At 40.5% G+C, this 26094-nt stretch overlaps 1 protein-coding gene across 10 annotated transcripts in view; it reads left to right on the forward strand.

Annotated features, from left to right (window-relative positions):
* AFF2 (ALF transcription elongation factor 2) overlaps nucleotides 1–26094 on the forward strand; it is a 584792-nt gene that overhangs the window by 343710 nt on the left and 214988 nt on the right. For all 10 annotated transcript variants that reach the window (XM_064277676.1, XM_064277679.1, XM_064277677.1 and 7 more), the window contains one exon: nucleotides 460–504. In XM_064277676.1, coding sequence (XP_064133746.1) covers nucleotides 460–504 — 45 coding nt within the window. The remainder of the gene's footprint in view (nucleotides 1–459; nucleotides 505–26094) is intronic.

Genomic DNA, 26094 nt, shown 5'->3' on the forward strand with positions numbered 1-26094 from the left:
ACATCTGTTTGTGTTCCTGCTTTCAAGTCTTTTGGGTATATACATATAGGCCTCATTTTATAAAACTCTAAGTTTATGAATAATATACTAAAATATTCCAGAAGGTCAAAAGGGCCTTAGCAATCACAAAATCAAACTCCCTCTTTGGATAGATGAGCAAAGAAAGCCAGGTGCGGGGAGGGGGTGGGCAGGGAGGGCTCAGGTCTCACGGCAAATCAGTGACAGGCAAGTCCCTTTCTTTCTTCACCTTGCACTATGGTCCTACTGCTTCATTCACGTGAAACAAAATTGACTGTTTGCTTCTAATTATTGCTTTGCATTTAACAGGAAAAAAAATTGATAGCTAGATTGTCTTTATTTGCAATTTTTTTTCCTGTACAGTAAACAATTATACAGTCAACTTCTCTGAGAATAACTAGGAGATTGTGTTTAATTGGTTTTGTTTTGTTTTGTTTTTAGGTAAGCCTTCCCAGTGATCCGAGCTGTGTTGAGGAAATCTTGCGGGTGAGCTTAAACCTTTATTTCTGTGCCTTTTAATAATGAAGCGATGTACCTGCTTAAGCTGTTCCAAGTAATTACTGTTCTGTTTCCAAGAGGCTCGTGATGGGGAATCCTAGCATCCCACTTCAAGACCCTTCTGCTTCTATCACCTGTGTCATTTCTCACCTGTGCTTTCCCCAACCTCTACCCAAGCTGGTCTTCTGCTGATCTTACTAAGCTTTTCTCCCATTCCTTCAGGTCTTACTTTTGAGTCTTGGACAGAGAACTCACCACTTCCTTTAGGAAACTGATTCCTTACTCAAGCCTTGTGAGTTACCTTAAATCTTGGCCTCCCTGTTTTCTGGGATCTCAAGTCAAGCTCACGGCTGAGTCCTTCTGCATTGTTGATGGAACATAGCTATGGAGACTGTGGCCTACAATGAGGGGATGTTGTGGGAAATGTTACTAATGGGAATGAATTTATGCATGGGAATGGAGTGGCATGGAGGCCAAAACAAAGTCGAAAAAGACTGCTAGAACATATCCCAAAGTAAACAATTAAACCACAATGAAAAACCAAAGCAAAGCCCTCTCCCCTCTGCCCCACTCAAAAATAAGAGTATCCATTCTATCTGGCTATTGACATCATAAGGCAATATGAGTTACCAAGAATAGGAGTCAAGAGATGTGAGTTCCAGTCATGGCTCTACCATTTGTCACCTCTGTGACTTCGGGCAGGTGACTCCATCTTTCTGAATCTCCCTTTCTCGTCTCTAATAGAGGACAACAATACCAGCCCTAATTCGCTTATAAGCTGCCAGGCTGTGCATAAATGCTCATTATTAGAATAAAGATCATCAGTGTAGCCCTGAGAAAACCATGCAGACTTTCAGTGTGGACAAGAAACTATCCATGTATCAAGAAAAATCCTGTTGACACCTCCCACCGCCACCCCTACTCCCTCTTGGGCCTGCCCTGGCTAACTGCCTTCTTAAACCTGTCGCCAACAAGCTGATGACAACTCATGGTGACCCCATGTGTGTCAGTGTAGAACCACAGGGTTTTCAACGGCTCTGACCTTCCGGAAGTAGATCACCAGGTCTTTCTTCCAAGACGCCTCTCTGGGGATTCCAACAGCCAACCTTTTGGTTTGTAGCCAAGTGCTTAACCATTTGCACAACCCGGGGACTCCTAAGTGCCTTCTTAAAAAGAAAGAAAAAATTGCCATCAAGTCAATTCTGACTCATAGTAACTATATAGGACAGAGTAGAACTACCCCCATAGGGTTTCCAAGGCTGTAAATCTTTACGGAAGCGGACTGCCATATCTTTCTTACACATGGCTGGTGGGTTCGAATTGCCAACCTTTTCAGTTAGCAGCCCAGCACATAACCACCACATCACCAGGCTCCTTAAGTGCCTTCTTAGCAGCCCAATATTCAGAAGCAAGCCCTGTGAAAATGCAGCCCAAGGAATAAGAACAGAAAGCTTTTTCACATCTAGTTGTCTCCTCACCTGATTTCCCCTGCTGTGTATATTCATGTCCCTGTTTCAGCCCCAAAACCGTTCTGTCGGCTATTGACCAGATGAGTCATATCATGGTGATCAGAGGTGAGACTCTATGGCTATTTGTATAAGAGCCCACCAGCCCCTCGGTTGTCTCTCCCCAGGGCCCAAGGGCAGGGATGGAGGAGGGGTTGCTGTGGTGAAATCCACAAGTGTGATGCACCCTGGGGACCCAGCCACCTGCTCCTTCCCACTGGGAGGGAATAGGTAATACGCACCAAATCTTCGTTAGTCAACTACCTTCCTTAATGATAGGCAACGTTGAAAAAGATGTCTTACTCTGGTCTAGACCGTACCCTTATTTTCCTCTATTCTTCCCTGAGCCACAAGCATAAATGGCTTCAGTGGTCTTTTCTGAAATTCCAAAGGAATGCTGGAATCATCCGAAAAACCACCACCTAATTTGTCGCAATTGGAATTCTTTCCTTCAGAGCAGCCCAGCCCCGTGCCTAGGTGGCTCGCAAGGTGACTAAGCGAGGGAAACAGGGCAAACACCTGTTGGAGGCCAGCAACTCCAGTCTGCCTGAGGAGCCACTAGAGAGACAACAGAATGTCACTTCAACAGCGAAAGAAAAGGAACCATTTGCCTTAATAAGCTTGTAAAAGATGGCACCCTTTTGAGAAAGTCACAAAAGTCCTTCTGTTGCTCTTGAAAGAGAAATCTAGTGGAACATATTTTTTTTTCTCTTTCTTTTCTTCTGAAGGACTATGGATTGTATAGAATTCTTTTTGCGACCACACCATTAAGGAGTGGGCTTTCCTTTACTGAAGAATTAAATGTTTCATTCCCCATGCTTAGAACAGAAATAAGCCTTCTGAGGTTGGTGTCCAAGATTTTATGGCTAATGCTTACATTTTAATAGTCCACATTACATGTCACAACAGAGGGCCCCTTCCGGGACTTTTTTGGTACCACACGCTCCTGTTCGTCTTTGTCCTGGGACCTTGGAGCCCACCGTAAACTGCTTTGGGGCTTCGCTCCCCATCTGCCTCCTTCTTGGGGTGCAAGTCCCTTTTCTCTGCATCTCCACTTTTCTCTGACCCACTCAGTGCTTTTCGAACTAAGCAAAGTCAAATCAAGATCCTTTGCGCACCCCACCCAGCTCGGAGCAGAGATGTGCAGAAGCGGGGGGGTAGGAAGAGCAGGCTTCTGGCTTCTTGTGTGATTCCATCACTTCCCACTCGCGTGGCTTTACAGCCTCTTCGTCTGGAAAAACAAACAAAGAAACTACAACAAGCCAACAAAGATCAACAGTTGCTGTGAGTTCGATTGTGATTCCTGGAGACCCCACGTGTGCCATCGTAGAACTGGGAAGGCAGGGGCTGATTATTCACCCACCCCCACCACCACCCACCACCTCCGGTGCAGGAAGCTGGACACTGGACACATTGTTTGCATATGTAACATGGCAATTTCAGTCTGCTTGCTCCCCAACTTTCCCACCACACCGGCCCCCCTCTTTTTCCCTCTACTGCAGCAGCCAAATGCATACAAACCCACTTCATCTCACACTGGGACAGCCTTGGCTACCCAAGTACAACACAGCACAGCCAACCTCTCCCCACTAGCAGCCCCCCAGTCTCCCAGGCACTGGAAATGCTTTTGCCTAATGCATTTTTTAATGCATTTTATGTTGACCCCTCTTCTCAAAACGGTGTTCAAATTCACACCAGTTGACTTTCTTTTAAAGAGCCTCTCACCGTTTCTCCGCCAACTTCTACTTCTCTTTCTTTGTTCTCCTGTTCTCACAGTAGATTGTAACCTACCTTGCCTGGACTTCCAGCATTTTCTTCTTGCCTGCATGCCCTTGCAGGTGCAGTCACATGACAAGTGGATTAGACCTGGTACGGCAACCTTATTTTGCTATAGCAAATAACTGCTTCTCAAAGTGTTTGAGCCTCGTCATCTTATTTTGACCATAGGAATTAGGTCAGAATTTTGAGTCCCACTTCACAGATCAGGAAATCGAGGCCCAGAGAGGTAAAATGGCATGCAAGTAGGGGTGGGGCCAGTCTCTAGCAGAATTAGAAGCCGGTCTTGTTTCTAAACCCAGTGATCTTTGCACTGCACCCAGCTGTCTATCACCTATCACAAACCTACAGTGAGAATCCCTGGATTAAAATAAAATTCTTGCCCTAGGCAGAAGCTGACTTATTTCTATCAACTTTAGCTAAGAATACCAACACACCAACATAATTTGAGATCTTGAGATTTAATTCTTTTCTCCTGCCATTCTTTAATATGTGCAAATCTCATTTCAAAAGGTACTTTTGACTGACAGCAATGACAAAAAATAATGACTACTAATAAAGGAAATGATAATGATAACGTGCCACTTAATGTATGCCAGGCACAGTATGTTACCATGTTATGGCATGTAATCTTCACAATAACCATAAAGGATTATACCAGTGGCTGCATATCAGAGGCGGGGAACATGTGAAAGCCAGGGAGGTTAAGTGACTTGCCCCAGAGTCCCATGGGTCCCACAGATCTGTGTCTAGAAAGCCAAGGATCTTAACCATCATGCCGTCCGCTCCTCCTGTTCCTGTTGGTTAATCTGGATCCAACCTTACTTAACAGGCTCCAGGCCAAGCTATGATTCACATTATAACAGCATTAACCAATAAGTTATTTCAGCTTCTGTCGTTTCCTTAATGTTTACGGATTCAATTATGTCAAAATAATTCCAAGTTGTTTTTCAAACAAACCAGAATTCACCAGCCTACAACACCTTGCCACCAAACTGCCCTCCCCCCACTGAACAGGCTGCATCAGCTCAAATGTCTTTGTTACTTGTCAAGTATATTATCGTTTAATATACATTTTACAAATTCGAAATGTGAAGGCAACAGGCTTCACAGTGCCTCCGCCAGCAGGCCGTTTACTCTTTAGAGTCTAGCTACCCTCGAGTGCAAACAGAAATGAAAAGTAATAACAACGCGGGCCCCAGTGATGGCATTTTGCAGTTACAATTCATCTATCATATGAGGGATTCCTAGGCTGCTCATATGTAATAATATGGGCACCAGCAGCCGCTTCTTGTCTGAGCTCCATGGGGTTTTATGGGTCCTAGAGTAATCATTTCTGGAAGAGTTAAGCCAAGGAAAGCAGCATGCACGAAATGCTACTAGCTAAGAATGGATGTTCAATGATTATTTGCTCTCTACTGGTATGATTGATTTGTTCCTACTAAGAATTTACTTTAAAATATCAACAAACTATCAATTAAATCCTTTCTAAAGTCGAAAATGCAGATACAGCATTTCTCGTAGAGTTGATGCTGAACAGATTGTGTTTCCTAGCAAACTACCTTCGGTGGTTGATAATTTCATAGTCAAACATCTGTAAGTGTAATTCACTGTTTATGAGGGATGGTGAATGTGCTAGCTAAGATTTAGAGAACTTGATTTGATAAACGGTACCTTTTTACACATTTCGCCCTGCCATATGGATCAGGCTGGTAAACACCTACGTGGGTACCTCTCTTTGATTACAGCATGGTCTGTGTTTACAGCATTCTAAATTATGGCAATTCTACTTATTAGGTTTGTGTTGTAGTTTACAATTTTAACGTGGAAAGAACTTACCAAATAATTACAGGACTGCCAGGTACTGTGCTTGCTATTTTTTACTTCTAAAGGGGAAACAATGAAAAAGCTCATTTTATGAGATGAGGAAAAAAAAAAAAGATCAGGAAACACAATTGGTCAGACAATTATCTTTGAAAGTAAATTTGATTATATTATCATAGCTATTCAGCATAATCAAGCACCTTTCAGTAGAATTTCTCTTATAAATTTAACCAATAATTAGGCAACCGATTTTATATCCTGTCAAATTAATGTATAAATAATGCTCAAATTGGAATCATGCAAACGAATTTCTATACAGCTCTCTTAAATACTACCCCTTTCTGGAATGTTTCAAAAAGCATCTCCCCTATTTTAGGTTGGACTTTTAAAATGACAGTGTCTTGAAATAGAAATATAGTGCTCCATCTAAGAAAGACAACAACTGCTAAATATAATTTACACTATAATTAATGTTAACACTGATGAAGTCAAATAAATGAACTGACTAATGACCATACCCTCTGCTATTCTGATGACTAGCTTTTACCTGACGACTTTGGGAAATATGCAAATTTGTCAGCAGGTGAAAGTGCCCTTGACTCGGTAAATTACGTGGAGTATTACCTTTTCTCAAGCTAATTCGAAGCACTAATGGACTTAATATGTAGCATGCATATGTGGGGTGAACTATTCATGGAACCAAATTAGCCCATAAGCGATATTACCCATTATTTGCCTCCCAGTAATCATTTCCTCTTTTCTGAAACACAAACCAACCCAGAAGAAAGATGCTAAATATAATTATAACAACTATTACGTGAACAATGTAGGTAAGCCATCCAGTGTATTTTCAAATGCACTTAGAGCCTGTCAAGCAGTTTAAATATTTTCATGTGGAATCTGAGGGTTTGCAGCTAGTGTATGATGTGAATTTTAAGTGATTATACAGATGTCATTGGGAAAGTGAGTAGCGTGAGTAATGAGGTGACTGGCCCAGTGAATCATGGGAACCTGTCAAACCTGGGGACATGTCAGGGAAGAGATGATGTCAAATACCAGTAACTTAGCAACCCAACACTTAGCTGTCCAGGGACTGAGCAAGAGTAAAAAAAAGTAGCCCCTTTAAAATAGCCAAGTAAATATATGACTCCCTATATATCTTAGGTGTGCTATAAAAATAACTCTGTTTTCTGTCAACCTGTTTCTTTTTGTGAATATGGTGATTTATTATTTTCTATTGAATTGAATGAAAGCAGGTGAGAATTTAAGCCACGTGTAGAATTTATACCCGCTTTCTGTATCTTGGGCGTACAGAGAAGGTAATGAAACAATGTATTGGTTTGCCAAAAAGCATTCTAGGCTTATCTGAAAGAAGTGATCGCTTCCAACTGATTTGTTGTTTGAGGACCAGCCTTTTTGTCCTGGCTGCGCTAGTGGGATTGCGTTGGGGAAAAAAGAGGTGAGGCAGGGAGGTTAACCATTCCACTTGCTTCTATGTAAAGGCAAAGCTGGTGTCTCTGGAAAATTCATCCAGAAAGTGCCCTCTTAAGAATCAATTTGGTAGGCATCTTCTAGTATTAAAATGAAAGAATAAAGCAAGGCTCGCCTCTTTTCTTAGATTTCACCAAAAAGCATTAAGGAGAATGAGGTAAAGAGATATAAATTTCAGGCACAATCTAACAAGACGTTCATAAGCCTGAATCACAATCTATCCTGTTAAGGTCGAACAGTGAAGAAGCAGAGAAATGATTCCCATGGTCATGGATCTTGGGCACAGCTGACAAAGCACTGACACTCAGAATATGTGGCACACCTTGAAAAGTAAAAACATTATTGGGATAACGGGAATGGGTGGGCAGGTTGGTGATGGGAGCTTCCAAGGACCAAGTTTGGAACGTACCTTGAGGAGCAGAATTTAATGCGAAATTGCATAAACAGCCCATATTTGTGGAAAGCACTTTGTTGGTGGGAAAGGGTGAAGGAGTGAGGTGCTGCGTTGTGAGTAGTCTGCAGGGCTAATCTGTTACTAAGAAAGAAGGCCAAAAGAACTCACTCAGTGACATACTCCATATTGTGAAGAGAACTTCTTCTAGTCTGGAATTCAGCCACAGGCCCCACTGCTCCAAAATCATCCTGCTAATAATCAAGGAAGAACTCTCGTCACTAAATATTAGTAATAATAATAAAAAAGGAATCACCACAAGATCCATGCTAAAAGACTTAAAAAAGGCATATAAAGAAAATCTAGCAGAAAACATTGTTGCTGTGGACAAATTAAAAGTATGATCCACAGGGTGGCATGAGTTAAAAAAAGAATGAAGCAACTGCACTTAACAAAACAAGGGCAAAAGCAGTGATACAAGAGCTTAAGAATGCTATAGGAAAAAAAATTAAAAAGTCGATACATCAAGAGCTGCAAATAAATGAAGTAGTGAATCCATTAACAACAATAAAATAGATAATTTGTTAGCTAACCTCACCAAGGAAAAAGTACGGATACACACAAGAAATAATAAAGAGAAAATAACCTAAGATACATGGAAAAGTAAAAGAATCATGAGTGACGATTTGCTCAACTCTGTACAAGTAAAGGTAAGAATCTAGACGAGATAGATGATTTGTCTATTGAAATATAATTTACTGAAACTGACTCCAGAAGAGACAGAAAGTATAAACCTACCTTTCACCATTGAAGAAACGGACTTGCATGCTCTCTACCCTTTCCAAAAGCATCAGTCCTGGGTGGTTTCACAGGGGAACTCAACCAAACCATTGAGAAATAATGCAGCTTAACTATTAGAACACAGAGCAAGAAGATGAATTTGCAAAATATTTTCTACAAGAGCAAAATTAGGATATAATATTGATACCGAAATCTCAACAAAAATAGCACACGTAAAAGAAAATTATGGAATAATATCACTTATGAATATTGATGCAAAGTTCCTAAATGAAATACTAACAGAGAGAATTGAGCAGCACATTAAAGGAGGTGCACATGACCAAGTGGATTTTATGTCAGACAGGTAAAGCTGGTTCAGTATTAAGAAGTCCATTATTATGACGTCTTTAATGAATAGAATAAAAAAGAAAAACTACATGATCATCTTTATTGATGCTGAAGGACACTTGACAAAACTTGGCAAAATTCCACACCCATTCTTGCTAAAATAGAAATAGATGGAAATATCCTTAAAGTGTTAAAATATATCTATCTCAACCCAAAAGCTAGTATAACATTCCATGGATAGACTCTAGAAGCATTCTTATTACAATCAAGAAAAAGACTAGGTGTTCTTTATCACCACTATTAACATTGTGCTGGGGGTTAAAAAAACTTTTTTTGGTGGGGGAGGTTAGGCAAGGCAGTTAGACAAAGTAAAGACATAAGAGACGTTAAAATGGGAAAGAATGTGTAAAATGATCATTATTTGTAGAGTTTTTTTTTCTTAGAAACTTCAAGAGAATTAGCCAAAAAACATGATTACAAACAATAAAGCAGTTCAGCAAAGTTGCAGTGTACAAAGTAAATATATAGAAATAAATAGCCTTTATATGTAAAAAGAAACAACTAGAAGATATAATGGACAAAAGGACTCCATTTATACCTAATGGATTAATTTAACAAGAAATTTGCCAGAGCTGTATGAACAAACTATAAGTCACTATGAAAGACACCAAAAAAATTTAAAACAAATGGAAAGACATACCATTCTTGGACAGGAAGACAACATCACAAGCGTTTCTATTCTCCCTAAATTAATCTTGGATCCTTACCTCACACTATACAACAAATTATTTCCAGGTGTATCAAAGATTTAAAAAAAAAATACTTAAAGTAAATATGAAAAAAATGTATAAATTGTTCATTTTCAGGCCAAGTCACCTGATAAGCTGGCAGGTGCGGGAGACAGTCAGGGAGAAGTTCAAAGGTCTGAGAAGATTGAGGGTTTTGAAGTAGTCATTGAAAGGGGGAGAGAGTGCTGACTAAAGAAATATAGTAGGATTATGGGTCAATGGAAACCCTGGTGGCGTAGTGGTTAAGTGCTGTAGCTGCTAACCAAAGGGATGGCAGTTTGAACCCACCAGGCACTCCTTGGAAACTCTATGGGGCGGTTCTACTCTGTCCTATAGGGTCGCTATGAGTCGGAATCGACTCAATGGCACTGGGTTTGGTTTTTGTTTTTTTTTTTTTTTATGGGTCATTGTCAAGGGTCCAGGTGATAGTGGACACAACATTTATAGAGGTCCGAACTATAGATTGGAGTCCCTGGGTGGCTCAAACGGTTAAGTGGTTGACTACTAACCAAAAGGTTGGCAGTTCAAACTCACCTAGAGGCACTTCAGAAGAAAGGCCTGGTGATCTGCTTCCAAAAGGTCACAGCTTTGAAAACCCTGTGGAGTACAGTTCTATTCTGCACACATGAGATCGCTGTGCGTTGGAATTAACCTGATGGCAACTGGTTTTCTTTTGTTTTTTAAGCCGTAGATTGTGGAATTTTCTCCAGTAGTGCTTAGCTCATTGCCCAGAAGCCACTGATATGTCAAGGGCAGCCTGGAGGGAAGGAAGCCTCAAAGAAGTCAAATAAATTGCTCCAAATCACATAATCATGCAGCTACTAAGTAGTCGAAACAAGATTTGAACTCAGGTTGGATTGAATCCAAAGTATGTGCTACTTATTCATACCAGTTATGTACCACTTTTTATGTGCCTGGCACTGTCCTAAGCACTTCATATTTAGTATCTTATATAATCATCAAATCAAAACCAGGGAGCAGGTACTATTATCATCCCCATGTTAAACAGGTGATGAAACCGAAACACTTTGAGGTTAAGTGACTTTCCGAGTTCAACAGCTAACCAATGCCAGAGCCAGTATCTAAACCCAAGCAGTTTGGCTCCAGAGTTCAAGTTTTTAGCCATTATGCACTCTGTGTTTCACTATGAGGGTATGGGTTTGAAGGAGTCAGTTTTAAGTGATTTCTACAGCGCTCAATCTCTGACCCAGAGGATGATATCATTGAAGCTGGGAGAGTTTGCTAATAATACCACATGTAAGAATCAGGAAAAGAGCTTACCTAAGGGGCCAACTCTAATCAAATTAAGTTTCCTTGGAGTATAACTATATGGTCATACACTTGAGTTCAGCAATGTTTAGAAACTAGACAAGAAAAAGTTTATCAGAACCATATATTGCTGCAAAAAATTGTAATAATAGAAGACAAGCATCTAGAGCAGGAGTCAGCAGCCATTTGCTGTAAAGGGACAGACAATAAATACATTTCGCTTTGCAGGCCTTGTGGTCTCTGTTGCAGCTCTGCTGTTGTTGTATGACAGCAGCCATAGACAATATGTAAACGAATGGTTGTGACTGTTTCAATAAAACTTTATTTACTAAAAAGGCAGTGGGCCGCGTTAGGCCTGTGGGTTGTAGTTTGCTGTCCCCTGATCTAGGAACATCTAGAACTAAGAAGGAGATAGGACTCCTCTACTCTGTGCTGCTAGGACCACACTTGGCATACGGTGTTTATTTCTGGCCAATGCACTTTTTTTTTAATAATTTTTATTGTGCTTTAAGTGAAAGGTTACAAATCAACTCAGTCTCTCACACAAAAACCCATATACACCTTGCTGTACACTCCCAATTACTCTCCCCCTAATGAGACTAGTTTTTTTTTTTTTTTTAATGAGACAGCCTACTCTCTCCCTCCACTCTCTCTTTTCGTGTCCATTTTGCCAGCTTCTAACCCCCTCCACCCTCTCATCTCCCCTCCAGGCAGGAGATGCCAACATAATCTCAAGTGTCCACCTGATCCAAGAAGCTCACTCCTCACCAGCATCCCTCTCCAACCCATTGTCCAGTCTAATCCATGTCTGAAGAGTTGGCTTCGGGAATGGTTCCTGTCCTGGGCCAACAGAAGGTCTGGGGGCCATGACCACCGGGGTCCTTCTAGTCTCAGTCAGACCATTAAGTCTGGTCTTATGAAATTTCGGGTCTGCATCCCACTGCTCTCCTGCTCCCTCAGGGGTTCTCTGTTGTGTTCCCTGTCAGGGCAGCCATCGGTTGTAGCCAGGCACCATCTAGTTCTTCTGGTCTCAGGATGATGTAGTCTCTGGTTCATGTGGCCCTTTCTGTCTCTTGGGCTTATAATTACCTTGTGTCCTTGGTGTTCTTCATTCTCCTTTGCTCCAGGTGGGTTGAGACCAATTGATGCATCTTAGATGGCTGCTTGCTAGTGTTTAAGACCCCAGACGGCAAATGCACTTTTTTATTACATTCAGTAAAATTTATTTTTTTTAGTTGTACAGTCCTATGAGTTTTAACTGAGACAGATTCCTGTAATTACCACCTGTAAGAGGATATCATGCTTGGTAAAATACAGAGTCAGCAAAGGAGAGGAAGACCCTTGAGGAGATGGATTGACACAGTGGCTGCAACAGTGGGCTCAAGCATAACAATGGTCGTGAGGATGACACAGGGCTGGGCAGTGTTTCATTCTGTTGTACATACAGTCGCGATGAGTCGGAACTGGCTAGATGGCACCTAACAATAACAACAACATATACCTAGGAATAGGATTGCTAAGTCGTGTGGTTAGTGTATGTCTAACCTTATAAGAAAGTGCTAAACCGTTCTCCAGAGTGGCTTTCACACCAGCAATGTATGAAAAACCCAGTTGCTCAGCATCCTCATTAGCACTTGGTCTCGTTGCTCTTTTTTGTCTTAGCCATTCTAATAGGTGTGTAGTGGTATCTCAATTTGCTTTTAAGTTGCATTTCCCAAGTGACCAATGGTATTAAACATCTTTTCTTGTGCTTAATTCTCATCCATAGATCTTCTTTGGTGAAGTGTCTCTTCAAATGTTTTGCCCATTTTTAAAATTGGGCTGTTACCTTTTGCTGATTTTTGAGAGTTCTTTATATATTCTGGATACAAGTTCTTTATCGGATATGTAATTTGAAAATATTTTCTTCCAAGCTTTGGCTTGTCTTTTTATTCTCTTGATAGTTTTGTTCTCAGAGAAAAAGTTCTTAATTTTTGTGAAGTCCAATTGATTTTTTTTTTTATATTAAGATTATGATTTAGATGTCAATTCTAAAAACTTGTTGCCTAACGCAAGGTCATGAAAAATTTCTTCCATGTTTCCTAGGAGTTTTAAATTTTGCATTGAGGTCTTTGATCCATTTTGAACTGACTTTCGTACAAAACGTGAGTATAGGTTGAGGTTCACTTTGCTTATTATGTTCCAGCACTATTTGTTGAAAAGACTATGCTTTCTTTATTGAATTGCTTTTGAATCTTTGTCAGAAATCACTTGACCACATTTATTTAGGTTGCCCACCACATGTTGAGAGAGACATTGACAGCCTGTAAACCTGCTTTGGAGAAATCCATGCTATGGGAAAAAGCCAAACTACTAGAAGAACTATATGAACCAAGTTATTCATTACAGCATTATTTATAATAGTAAAAAAGGCTACTAAATATCAAACTATAATTCAACCCTGCTTTATAAACTCAGACTAATAATCAGCCGATAAAAGATGACTCTCAGAGTGATATACCAACATGGAAAACAATGTTAGGTGAAATATCCAAAATATAAGATTTTATGTACTTAATTATTATAACTATATATAAATATGAATAAAAATAGACTAAAGGAAAATACTCTTAAGCCACAGTTTTTGTTTCGTTAGGGTGATAGGACTATGGTTGAGTCTTTTTTAAATTTCTAAAATTTTATAATTTACATTACATTTTTACTGTACTTTAGATGGAGGTTTATAGAACAAACTAGTTTCTCATTAAACAGCTAGTACATATATTGTTTTATGACATTGGTTAAAAGCCCCACAACATGTCAACACTCTCCTTGACCTCGGGTTCCCTTTTACCAGCTTTCCTGTCCCCTCCTGCCTTCTAGTCCTTGCCCCAGGGCTGGTGTGCCTCTTTAGTCTCGTTTTGTTTTATGGGCCTGTCTAATCTTTGGCTGAAGGGTAAACTTCAGGAGTGACTTCATTACTGAGCTAAAAGGGTGTCCAGGGGCCATACTCTCGGGGTTTCTCCAGTCTCTGTCAGGCCAGTAAGTCTAGTCTTTTTTGTGTGTTAGAATTTTGTTCTACATTTTTCTCCAGCTCTGTCCAGGACCCTCTATTGTGATCCCTGTCAGAGCAGTCACTGCTGGTAGCTGTGCACCATCTAGTTGTACTGGACTCAGTCTGGTCAGGCCGTGGTATATGTGGTCCATTAGTCCTTTGGACTAATTTTTTGCTTGTATCTTTAGTCTTCTTCATTCTCCCTTGCTCCAGAAGGGGTGAGACCAGGGGTGTATCTTAGATGGCTCCTCACAGGCTTTAAAGACCCCAGACACTACTCACCACAGTAGAATGTAGGACATTTTCCTTATAAACTATGTTATGCCAATTGAGCTAGATGTTCCCTGAGACCATGGTCCCCACAGCCCTCAGCCCAGCAATTCGGTCCCTCAAGGAGTTTGGATGTGTCTGCGGAGCTACAATGGCCTTGCCTTGTACAAGTTATGCTGGCTTCCCCAGCATTGTGTACTGTCTTACCACTCATCAAAGCTACCACTTATCTATTGTCTATTTAGTGTTTTTCCATCCCCACCCCTCCCCTCCCTCGTAACCATCAAAGATCGTTTCTTTTTCTGCGTAAATCTTTTCATGAGCTTTTACAGCAGTGGTCTCATACAATATTTGTCCTTTTGTGATTGACTTATTTCACTCAGCATAATGTCCTCCAGATTCATCCATGTTAGGAGATGCTTCACAGATTCATCATTGTTCTTTATCTTTGCATGTGTATGTACCATAGTTTGTTTATCCTTTCATCTGTTAATGGACATCTAGGTTGTTTCCATCTTTTTGCTTTTGTGAACAGTGCTGCAATGAACATGGGTGTACATATGTCTATTCTTGTGACAACTTTTATTTTTCTAGGATATATTCCTAGGAGTGGGATTGCTGGATCATATGATATTTCTGGCTTTCTAAGGGAAAGCCATATCGTTTTCCAAAATGGTAGTGTCATTTTGCATTCCCACCAGCAGTGCGTGAGAGTTCTGTTCTCCCTGCAGCCTCTCCAACTTTTGTTATTGCTAGTATTTTTTTTTTTTATTCCTGCCAGTAATGCCGGGATGAGATGGTATCTCATTGTGGTTTTGATTTGCATTTCTTTTTTTTTTTAATGGCTGTGATTGCGAGCATTTCCTCACGTATCTGTTGGCAGCTTTAATGTCTTCTTTGGTGAAGTGTCTGTTCATTTCCTTTGCCCATTTTTTAATTGGATTATTTGTCTTTTTGTTGTAGAGGTGTTGGATTTTCCTGTAGATTTTAGAGATTAGACTTTTGTCAGATTTGTAATAGCCAAAAGTTTTTTCCCAGTCTGTAGGTTCTCTTTTTACTCTTTGGATGAAATCTTTTGATGAACGTAAGTGTTTAATTTTTAGAAGATTCCAGTTATTTAGCTCATCTTCTGGAGTTTGTGTGTTGCTGGTTATGGTTTGTAACCTGTTAATGCCGTGTTTTAGGACCTCTAGTATTGATCCTATTTTTTCTTCTATGAATTTTAATGGGTTTTGGCTTTATATTTAGGTCTTTGATCCATTTTGAATTAGATTTTGTGTATAATGTGAGGTATGCATCCTGTTTTATTACTTTGTAGATGGACATCCAGTTTTCCCAGCAGCATTTGTTAAAAAGACTGTCTTTTTTCCCATTTGATGGGCTTTGGGCCCTTTTCAAAGATCAGATGCCCATAGGTGGATGGATTTACATCTGGGCCCTCAATTCTGTTCCATTGGTCAATGTGTCTGTCGTTGTACCAGTATCTGGCTGTTTTGACTACCAAAGCTGTATAGTAGATTCTGAGGTTAGGTAGTGTGAGTCCTCCTACTTTATTCTTCTTCTTCAACAGTGCTTTACTTATCCAGGGCTTCTTCCCTTTCCATATAAAGTTAAGGATTAGTTTTTCCATGTTTTTAAAGAATGTTGTTGATATTTGAATCAGGATTGCATTGTATTCGTAAATTGCTTCAGGTAGAATTGTCATTTTCACAATGTTGAGTCTACCTGTCCATGAGCATGGCATGTTTTTCCATTTATGTAGATCTCTTTTGGTTTCTTGATGTAGTGTTTTGTAGTTTTCTTTCTATAATAGGTCTTTTATATCCCTGGTTAGATTTATTCCCCAGTATTTTTATTTTATTTATTTTTTTAGGGGCTGTTATAAATGGTACTGTTCTCCTGATTTCCTTCCTTTTCACCATTCTCTTTATTGGTGTATAGGAATCCAACTGATTTTTGTATGTTTATCTTGTTTCCTGCCACTCTGCTGACTCTTTCTTTTAGTTCCAGTAGTTTTCTCGTGTAGTCTTTTGAGTTTTTTTTTATGTGTACTATCATGTCATCTTCACACAGGACAGTTTTAATTCTTCATTACCAATTTGGATGCCCTTTATTTCTTTTTCTTGCCTTATTGCCCTAGTGGGACTTCCAGCACAGTGTTAAATAGGAGTGGTGATAAAGGGCATCCTTGTCTTGTTCCTGTTTTCAAGGGGAATGTTTTCAGCCTCTCTCCATTAAGAATGATATTGGCTGTTGGTTTTGCAAGACCCACAACTTAATCCATTGCTGCCAAGTCGATTCCGACTCATAGTGACCCTATAGGACAAAGTAGAACTGCCCCACATGGTTTCCAAGGAGCACCTAGTGGATTCGAAAGGCTGACATTTTGGTTAGCAGTCATAGCTCTTAACCATATGCCATCAGGATTTTGGTTTTGTGTAGATGCCCTTTATTATGTTGAGAAATTTCCCTTCTATACCTGTTTTACTGAAAGTTTTTTTTATGAGGAATATGTGTCGGACTTTGTTGAATGCCTTTTCTGCATCAATTGAGATGATTGTGTGATTCTTTTATTTATGTGGTGGATTACATTGATTGATTTTCTAATGTTGAACCATCCTTGCATACCTGGTATGAATTCTACTTGGTCGTGGTGTGTTATTTTTTTGATATGATGCAGAGTTCTTTTGGCTAGAATTTTGTTGAGAATTTTTGCATCTATATTCATGAAAGATATTGGTCTGTAATTTCCTTTTCTTATGGTGTCTTTGGCTGGTTTTGGTATCAGGGTTATGCTGGCTTCATAGAATGAATTTGGAAGTATTGCTTCCTTTTCTGTGTTCTGAAATAGTTTGAGTACTACTGGTGTAAGCTCTTCTCTGAATGTTTGGTAGAATTCTCGAGTGAAGCCATCTGGGCCAGTGCTCCTTTTTTTTGGGGGGGGAGTTTTTTTTTTTTTTTAATTGCCTTTCCAATCTCTTGGTATGGGTCTGTTCAGAATTTCAGCATAATTTTGTGTTAGTTTGGATAGGTAGTGTGTTTCTAGAAATTTGTCCATTTCTTCTAGGTTTTCCAATTTGTTGGAGTATAGTTTTTCATAGTACTCTGTTAGGACCTTTTTATTTCAGTTGGGTCTGTTGTAATGTCCCCCATTTCATTTCTTACTTAGGTTATTTACGTCCTCTCCTGTTTTTCTTTTGTCAGTTTGGCCAGGGGTTTGTCAATTTTGTTGATCCTTTCAAAGAACCAACTTTTGGTTTTGTCGAATCTATTGTTTTTCTCTTCTCTGTTTCATTTATTTCTGCTCTGATCTTTATTATTTCCTTTCTTCTGGTGTCTGTGGGCTTCTTTTGCTCTTCTCTTTCTATTTGTTTGAGTTGTGTACCTAATGTTTTGACTTTGTCCCTTTCTTCTTTTTTGATGAGAGCATCTATTGCTATAAATCGACCTCTAAGCGCTGCCTTTGCTGTGTCCCAAAGGTTTTCGTATAATGTGTTTTCATTCTTTTTTGATTCTGGGAATTTTTTGATTCCATCTCTGATTTCTTCTATTAACCAACCAGTGGTTTTTAAGCAGGGCATTATTGAGTTTCCATATAACTGATTTTTTTTTTCCTTTCTCTTCCTGTCGTTAATTTTTACCTTGATGGAGTTGTGGTTAGAGAAGTTACTTTGTATTATCTTAATGTTTTGGTTTTTTTTTGAAGGTTGCTCTGTTGCCTAAGATGTGGTCTATTCTGAAGAACATTTCATGTGCATTGGAAGAGTAAGTGTACTTTGCTGCTGTCAGGTGGAGTGTTCTATATATGTCTATGAGGTTGAGTTGACTGATTGTGGCCTTTAGCTTTTTTGTATCTTTGTTGAGTTTCTTTCCAGGTGTTCTGTCCTTTACTGAGAGTGTATTGAAGTTCCCTTCTATTATTGTGGAGCTGTCTATCTCACTTTTCAATGGTGTTAATTGTTTTATGTATTTTGGAGCCCTGTCATTGGGTGCGTAGATATTTGTTATGGTTTTGTCTTCATGATGGATCATCCCTTTAATCATTATGTAATGCCCTTCTTTGTCTTTTATGGTGGTTTTATTTTAAAGTCTATTTTATCTGAGATTAGTATTGCTACTCCTGCTCTTTTTTGGTAGCTGTTTGCTTGCCATTTTTTTTCATCCTTTGATTTTTAATAAATTTATATCTTTGTTTCTAAGGTGTGTCTCTTATAGACAGCATATTGATGAATCCTGTTTTTTTTTTTTAATCCATTCTGTCACTCTCTGCCTCTTTATGGGTGCATTTAGGCCGTTTAGATTCAGTGTAATTATTGGTAGGTGTGAGTTTATTGCTGTCATTTTGTAGTGCTTTTTTTTTGTGGTGCTGACATTTTCTTTCTTCCTTTTGTCAATTTTTTTCATTTGTTTTCATAGATTTGGTGTTTACTGAGAGTTTATGCTTTTCTTCTTTATTTTGATGAGTAGGTTTGTTAATTTTCTTTGTGGTTACATTGAAATTAACCCTTATCTATCTTTCTAGGTTTGAACCAGTCTATTATTACTTGGTATTGCCTTGCCTTTCTCTCCATTAGAAAGTTATATACCTACACTGTTTATTCCATCTTTTATTGTTTTGAAATTATTGTCATTTACAGATTTACCTCTCTGGTTCCCTGTTGTAATTCTTTTGGTTTTGCATAGTCCTTGAAAGTTCATTTCCTAAGTTGGTACCTGGGCTGGGACTATCTTGCATCCTAGATTCAGGCTGTGGTCTGATGTTGTTTGTTCTCAGACTGAAGGACTCCCTTTAATAATTCTTGTAAGTTTGGTTTGGTTTTTACATATTCCTTAATTTCTATTTATTTGGAAATGTCCTAATTTCAGTGTCATGTTTGAAAAGAGCTTTGCAGGGTATATTATTCTTGGTTGGCAATTTTTTCTTTCAAGGTTTTATACATGTCATCCCATTGCCTTCTTGCCTGCATGGTTTCTGCCAAATAATCAGAGCTTAGTCTTATTGTTTCCCCTCTGTAGTGACTTTTCATTTTTCTTGAGCTGCTCTCAAGATTCTTTCTTTGTCTTTGGTTTTAGCAAATATGATCATGGTATGTCTTGGTGTTATTCATTTGGGGTTTGTCCTATATGGGGTTCACTGAGCTTCTTGGATGGTCAGCTTTTCATCTTTCATGATATTAGGGGAGTTTTCTGCCAGCAATTCTTCAGTGATCCTCTCTGTGTTTTCCATTTTCTTCCCCTTTTCTGGAACTCTGATCACTCACAAATCTTTGCTTTTGATTGTATCCCACATCATTCTCAGGGTTTCTGCATTTTTCTTCATTCCTTTTTCTGATTTTTCCTCAGAGTTGTAGCCAAGTGTATGTCTTCAGTTTCATTGATCCTGTCTTCCATTGTTTCAAACCTCCTCCTCAGCCCTCCTATGACACTGTCCATTTCTGAAATCTTGCTGTTTATCTTTTGGATTTCTAATTGGTTTTGTATGATTTCCAGTTGTGAATTTATTTTGGCATTTTGTTTCTGTATTATTTTCCTGAATTCTTCCATTTTTTTGTCTGTTTTCCATGAATTTGTCTGCCTTTTCCATGAATTTATCCATTTTTTCCTCATTTTTGAGTGCTTTTTGCTTCAACTCTTGGATAGCTCTGAATATTAGAGATTTGAATTCTATCAGGTAGTTCTAGTGACTTTCCGTGTACTGGAAAGTCATCTGGTGTTTTATTTTGAATGCCTACTGGAACCATTGTTTCCCTTTTCTTTCCCACATGTTTTGATATTGTCTGCTGTCTTTGGGACATTAGGTAGTTATTTTCTTCGTTTATTAATTGTAGATTTGTTTGTTTCATCCTGCTTTTTTGTTTTATTTGGTTATGTCTGAGCAAGCAGGCTGTGCGTTCTTTGTCTGCTCATCTGTGGGCATTATACTTTTCACCTCCTTGTCCAATGGGCAGGGCCAGTTGCTCAGCTATGGTGCAGCAATGCAGATTTAGTTGAAGGGGAGGGCCTGGGCTGGATTGTTTGTGGCACATGCTAGTGCCAACAGGGCGGGCTGGGAATCAGTGCAGGGTAGTTTCTGGTAGGCTGTGCCTGTGCTTTTCAGGAGTGTGATGTTCAGTGCCAACAGGGCAGGCTGGGAATCAGTGCAGGGTAGTTTCTGGTAGGCCGTGCCTGTGCTGCTCAGGAGTGTGATGTTCAGTGCATGGTGCAGGTAGGTAGGAAAGAGGGAGAGGTTGTGATGTGTGGAGCTAAGATGGGTATGGGAAAGAAGAGAGAGAGGAGAGAAAACAGGGGCCAAAAAAAAGAGTGCTAAGGGAGGCTTCCATTGAATTGGAGAGACGAGAAGCCAAGGAATGGAGAAAAACAAAAAGGGAAAAGAAAATAAATAAAAAGAAAAAAAAGCCCCCAGTAATCCCACCAGTGTGTCTTTGAAGACCAGAGAAGTGGCTCCTAGGCCACACAGTACAGCCTGGCTAGAAGGGGTAGAAATGTCACACAGCACCAGGTATTCAGGAAATAGGAAAAGAAAGTAAGTATAAAGAAACAAGAAAGTGAGAAATGAAGAAAGACAAAAGGAAAAAAATAAAGAAATGCCCCTAGTTATCCCACCGGCATGGCTGTGAGACCAGGGAAATGGCTCCCAAGCTGTGCAGTATGGCCTGGCTAGAAGAGACTCCCAAGCCGTGAAAAGAACACAAACAAACACAACAAAACAAAGCAGAACAGAACAAAACAAAACACACACAAAATAAGGCCCCTGGGATCCTACCAGTGTGGCAGTGCAGACTGGGGAGGCAGTTCCCCAGCTGAGCCACTCTTCACAGCCCTTCAAGAAGAAGCAAAGATGACACATGGAGCCAGGCATTCGAGAGAAAGGAGGGGGAGGTGTTGAAAGGCAGGGAAGAAACCAAAAGAAGCAGAAAAAATTAACATCAGCAACAAACAAATGGCACTGATGGAGCTGGCCAGTGTGGGTGGTGCCTCCCAGCCAAGAGACTGTGGCTGGTAGGAAGTGAGGGAGGCTGGGCAGGGGGAAGAAATGTGGGGGGTGGGAAAGTGTATATCTCTGGTTAGAGCTCTATCTCTTGCTGGGAGCTCCGTGAAGCTGCTTTCCTGTACTCCCTGTCCTCCGATCTCCGAGGTGGGTGGGGCAAATCCAAGCAGCATGGACTCTGTACTTCCCAGCCAGGCAAGCGACCCGCAGCCACCTAGGAAGTGACAGAGGTGAAGCAGGGGGGAGCAGGATGTGGCTGGGAAAGCGTATATTGCTGGTTACCAGGTACTTTGTCTCCTGCTGGGAGGTCCGTGAAGCTGTTTTCCTGCACTCCCTGTCCTCTGATGTCCTACAGGAATCCAAAATGGCAGATCCCTGCTGTGTTACCTGATAGGGGACCTCCACACCTATCTGTCCTCGCTCTCTGTTCTCTGTTTCTTATTCCATTTGATGCTTGGCTGAGTTCTTTATGTCTTCATTTGACTCTTAGGATTTCATGATTGACTTCTGTCTCTGTTTTACTTAGTTTTTCATATCTTTGCTGTGGAGGGACGGCATGGTGCTTCTGTCTATAGTGTGTGTTGGCTCCTCTCCTCAATTTACATTACTTTTATTAAAAAATTGAAAAGGGATATTTCTGAACTGAAGGGCATTTAACAAAGAGTAACAGGATAAGTGAGTGGCTTCAAAATCAGAATGGCTGAAGGGTAGGCCACGCTTAACAGAAGAAAATCTGACTAGAAGAGGGAACAAACTGGCTGGCTGAGGGACTACTGTATGGAAGCAAGGCTCAAGGCTGGATTTAGGCTAAGCCTATTACAACCCCACTGCTGCCTAGTAGATTCTGACTCATAGTGACTTCATAGAGTTTCCAAGGCTGTAAATTTCTACAGAAACCGATTGCCGCATCTTTCTCCCACGGAGCCACTGGTGGTTTCGAACCACCAACCTTTCTGTTAGCAGTTGATCACTTTAACCACTATGCCACCAGGGCTTCCTAGGAGGCTTCAAATGGTAGGCCCTCACCTTTGAAGGGAAGTTGCATGGGGATAGTTATTAGAGCAATAAAAGGAAGGATGTTCTAGGGAGGCAGCATGGTTAAGAAAGGAGAGCCTGGCTCTTGTCACTTGCTGAATGCTCTTGGGTAACTTACTCTTTCTGGATCTCATATATAAAATTGGGATAATACAGCCTAATTTTCACGTTTATTGGGAATATTAAATGAAACGATGCATGTGAAGCCCCTATAATAGCACCTGGAGCTATTACAAATATTACATCCTTCCTCTCTCCCCTTTTCTAACTGATGGAACTGTCCCAGGATAAAAAGGAGGTGAGATTTCTGTCACTGAAGGTATTCAAGCAGAGATACTGTGTTTGGCCAGTGCCTGGAGAAGAAAGTCCTAAATTCTTATAGTCAAAGCCCCTTCCTTTATGCCATCGCTTGTGCCTGCCTCATCTCTTGCCACTTCTCCAACCCATGTGCCCTTTTCCCAGCCTCAACAGACTTCTCTCCCTACCCAGACATGCCATCTCTTTCTCTGCCTCTCTGTGTTGTCTCTTCCTTCTGTCTGGGACACCATCCACTCCTATCTTTGCTTGGTAACCTCCTCTTCAGACCATATAAGAGCCAACAGAGAAGTTACTTTTTCTTTGAATCCCTAAGGCCTTCCAAACTAGACTAATCTCTCCTTCCTCTGCATCCCCTTATCACTTTGCATATAGGTGTCATGTGTGTATGTGTGTTTGTGTGTGTGTGTGTGTGTGTGTTGGGGGTGAGGGGTTGCCTCTCATGGCAAATTGTGAGGTCCAGTAGGGCAGGATCTCTGTTGAATTCATCTCTCTGTCCCTTTGGCCTAGCCCAGAAGCTGGCATTGACTGGGTGCACCATGTTTGTTGAATGAATTAAATTTGTAGAAATAATTGAGGCAGCAGAGGAATAGTGAGAAAAAATGACCTCGTAGTGTTATTTCCACCCCAAGGGACTGTAATAATTTGATTTTCCAAGAAGATATTGTAAGGTATTAAGCAGATAACAGTGTTTAGTGAGTAGAATAGTTATACAAATATTAGACATTATAATGACTCAATTTCTTAGTTCTCCAAATGGTATATTTAGCACCACTTTTTGTGCTAAACTTTTCCATTGCCAATTATTATTTAATACCATTTCTCTAGCCCATTTTTAATATTGCTTCTCAAAGTACAATAATGTTGGCATTATTGCTTTAAACAAGGCAATGACTAAAGGGGGGGCATATGCTACTAGAACTGGAGGGGAGATTTGAATCACGAAAGAGATTAAAGAGGCTGCTTTGGTCCCATTCAGTGTGCTTATTATCATTGCAGCCACAAGAAAGGAGCTTCTGTGAGATGTATTCTTTCCTCCAGAGTGAGTTTTCCAGACCTTTTTGTGGCTGAGAACCTATATATTTTTCCTGTGAAACACTTTCAGCCTTGCAGCAAAAGTTGTGTCAAACCAGAACATTCCACAAGTCCTCCATTCATGGGATGAGGACACTAACACAGACTCACCCCGCTCTCCCCTGGCAACATTTTAAATAGAAATTACAGAATCATAAAAAAGACAGGAGAGAAATTTAAGGCATAAACCAGGCTTGGTAAATAGATTCAAGATGTCCATATGGCTTCACACAAGTTCCTTTCCCTCTGTTCAGTAGGAGTGGCAATATCTTCATCCCCAGGCTCTGGGGATGAGAGGGTACATGAGACCCTCAAAGGGCCCTTTCCCGAGATACGGTGCCATAGAAAACCAGGACTTAATTCATATACACGTCCTCCCTCCCTTTCCTACTGTGCTCCAACTTTCCCATCTCTTGAGACATCCACCTAAGGTGCACCATTAAAGGAAGGACTACAAGTATCACTTGGACAACTCCAGTGACTTTAGGTGACCTGTTCCTTCACAGGGGAAGTTGATCACATACACTTTGATGCAGTACAATTTCAGGGCCCTAGAGTTGGATTATTAACCTTAAAATGAACTGAGTCCTGTGAAAAAACATTCACTGGGATGTGTTCTGTTGACGAGACATGTTCGACACAGCTAGGCCTCTCCTTAGAGGCGAACTTATTTTCTTTGAGCTGCCATTAGGTTGTGTGACACACACACACACACACACACACCACACACCCATTGCAATGACTTGAGAACGTGGCATGACTAAGGGCAGTGGTATCAAACCATTTATAAAGTACCTCCATACCCACCCACATATGATCCGTATTCAGAAGGATAAGGAAGCCTGGGTTGCTGCTGCCTGTTCTGCATTTCTCCCTTTTCAAGAACCCATCCTTATGGAGCATGCTGGAAGGAGCACTGAGTGGACACCTGGGTGGAGGTCTTTGATCTGCCACATACTAGTTGTATGCCTTCATGCCAGGGGTTGCTCTTCTCTGAGACTCAGAAGTGAGAACAAGAAAAAACACTTCACTGGGTTCTTGGGTAAATTAACTGTGATAACACAGATGAACCATTCAGTTCATCTGAATCCCCAGATACGTGGGAAGCTCCTATTGGATTGTTACTGTGGCTTTTATTATTGTCGTTCAGCAATTTCAAATATTTTCAACATGTGACTTTGAATTCCATGTGTCAAAACTTCATGGACTCCCAATCTGGTTTAGCCGAAGAGTTTAAACTGCCTCCACAATTTTTTTTAATTTAAATATGTAAACACTTTTCATGCCTTTAATACAGCAGTCCCTGGGTGGTGTATAATGCTTAAGCGCTCAACTACTAGATGAAAGGTTGGTGGTTCAAACCCACCCAGAGGAGCCTCGAGAGACAGGCCTGCCAATCTCTTTCTGAAAGATCACTGCCTAGAAAAGCTCTATAGAGCAATTCTATGGTGTACACATGGGGTCACCATGAGTTCGAAACTGGCTCAACAACAAAAGCCCTTTGCATGTCTTTAACACAGTGCTTTTTTCTTTTTGACCACTCCACGGTTCCTAAGGCACTTTGCAGCTTTTAAAATTGTCCCGTTTGCTTAATTAGCCCAGAGACCCTGCCATGTTGATTCTTGTCAGCTGTGTAGCAGCCTCTGTGGGTAGCTTGCAAATTCCTGGTCAGGACTTTTTTTTTTTTCTTAAATAATTTTCCACATTGCTTTCCTTCTTGAAAGCAAATGAAGGAGAGACTAGACGAGCAGGAGCCAGTGGAGGGGGGAACACCACACTGTTGCGTGAAGAAGAAAGATGTGGCTAGAGCCCAGTATTAAACCACTGCTTGACAACTGGCTCTCCAACAAGAGATACAAATTGATTACAAACAACAGTCTGAATCCCAGTCACAAGAAAGACAGGTTTCCATGTGGGGAGCCAGCAGTTTCCACGTGCCATTTATTTACCTGCATCCTCGTGTTCCATTTGCCCACGAGCGCCTCTCCAGAAAAGGTTCGACATTGTTGCCTTGGAATCTTCTCTTTGGTGCTTTACTAAATTTATATTCGGGAATAAAAGTATTGATCTGGTTAACCCAAGAGATGGTACAGGCTGGAAACAGGTCAGGTTTAAAGAGGATTTAGATACATCATGGGTAATGGATTCCCAAAGGGTTATCAGGGAAGCTTTGGGGGGAGTTAGAATGTACCCCTTTCTCATGCAGAGCAAACGCCTTGGAGTACGGGTCCTCAAAGATGCCAGTGGGAAATGATTAAAGAAATTCTTTTTGATAATAGGCCTCAAGAGGGGTTGTTCCCTTTTTATTAAATGACTGGGTGCTGAAATGAAAGAATCAAGAATCAGAGTAAATCTCCATTCCACAAATACTTGGTATTTAGTATCTTGTCTTCAAAATAACGGTTCCAAAGACATAATTGTATCTGCAGCGACTCTGGGCTGCTCTTTGGCAAGTGGCTGCTTTCACCCAGGCTGAAAGGGACCTGCTTTCCTGATTTTTAACACAGGATTGAAGCTTTGTTGCATGCCAACATGGCACACCACCTGGCCCCTAGAGTGTCCCTATTGAGTGTAGAACGTTCTCTTTCTCCAACAGTCAGACATTTCTTTTAGAAAAAGATAGGGCTCTCGCTTGTGCTTCTTCACTACTCGTAACACGGAATACAAGAAGCGATTTGTTTCCCATTATC

The sequence above is a fragment of the Loxodonta africana genome, chromosome X (genome assembly GCF_030014295.1).
Source record: "Loxodonta africana isolate mLoxAfr1 chromosome X, mLoxAfr1.hap2, whole genome shotgun sequence".
Taxonomy (NCBI): Eukaryota; Metazoa; Chordata; class Mammalia; order Proboscidea; family Elephantidae; genus Loxodonta; species Loxodonta africana.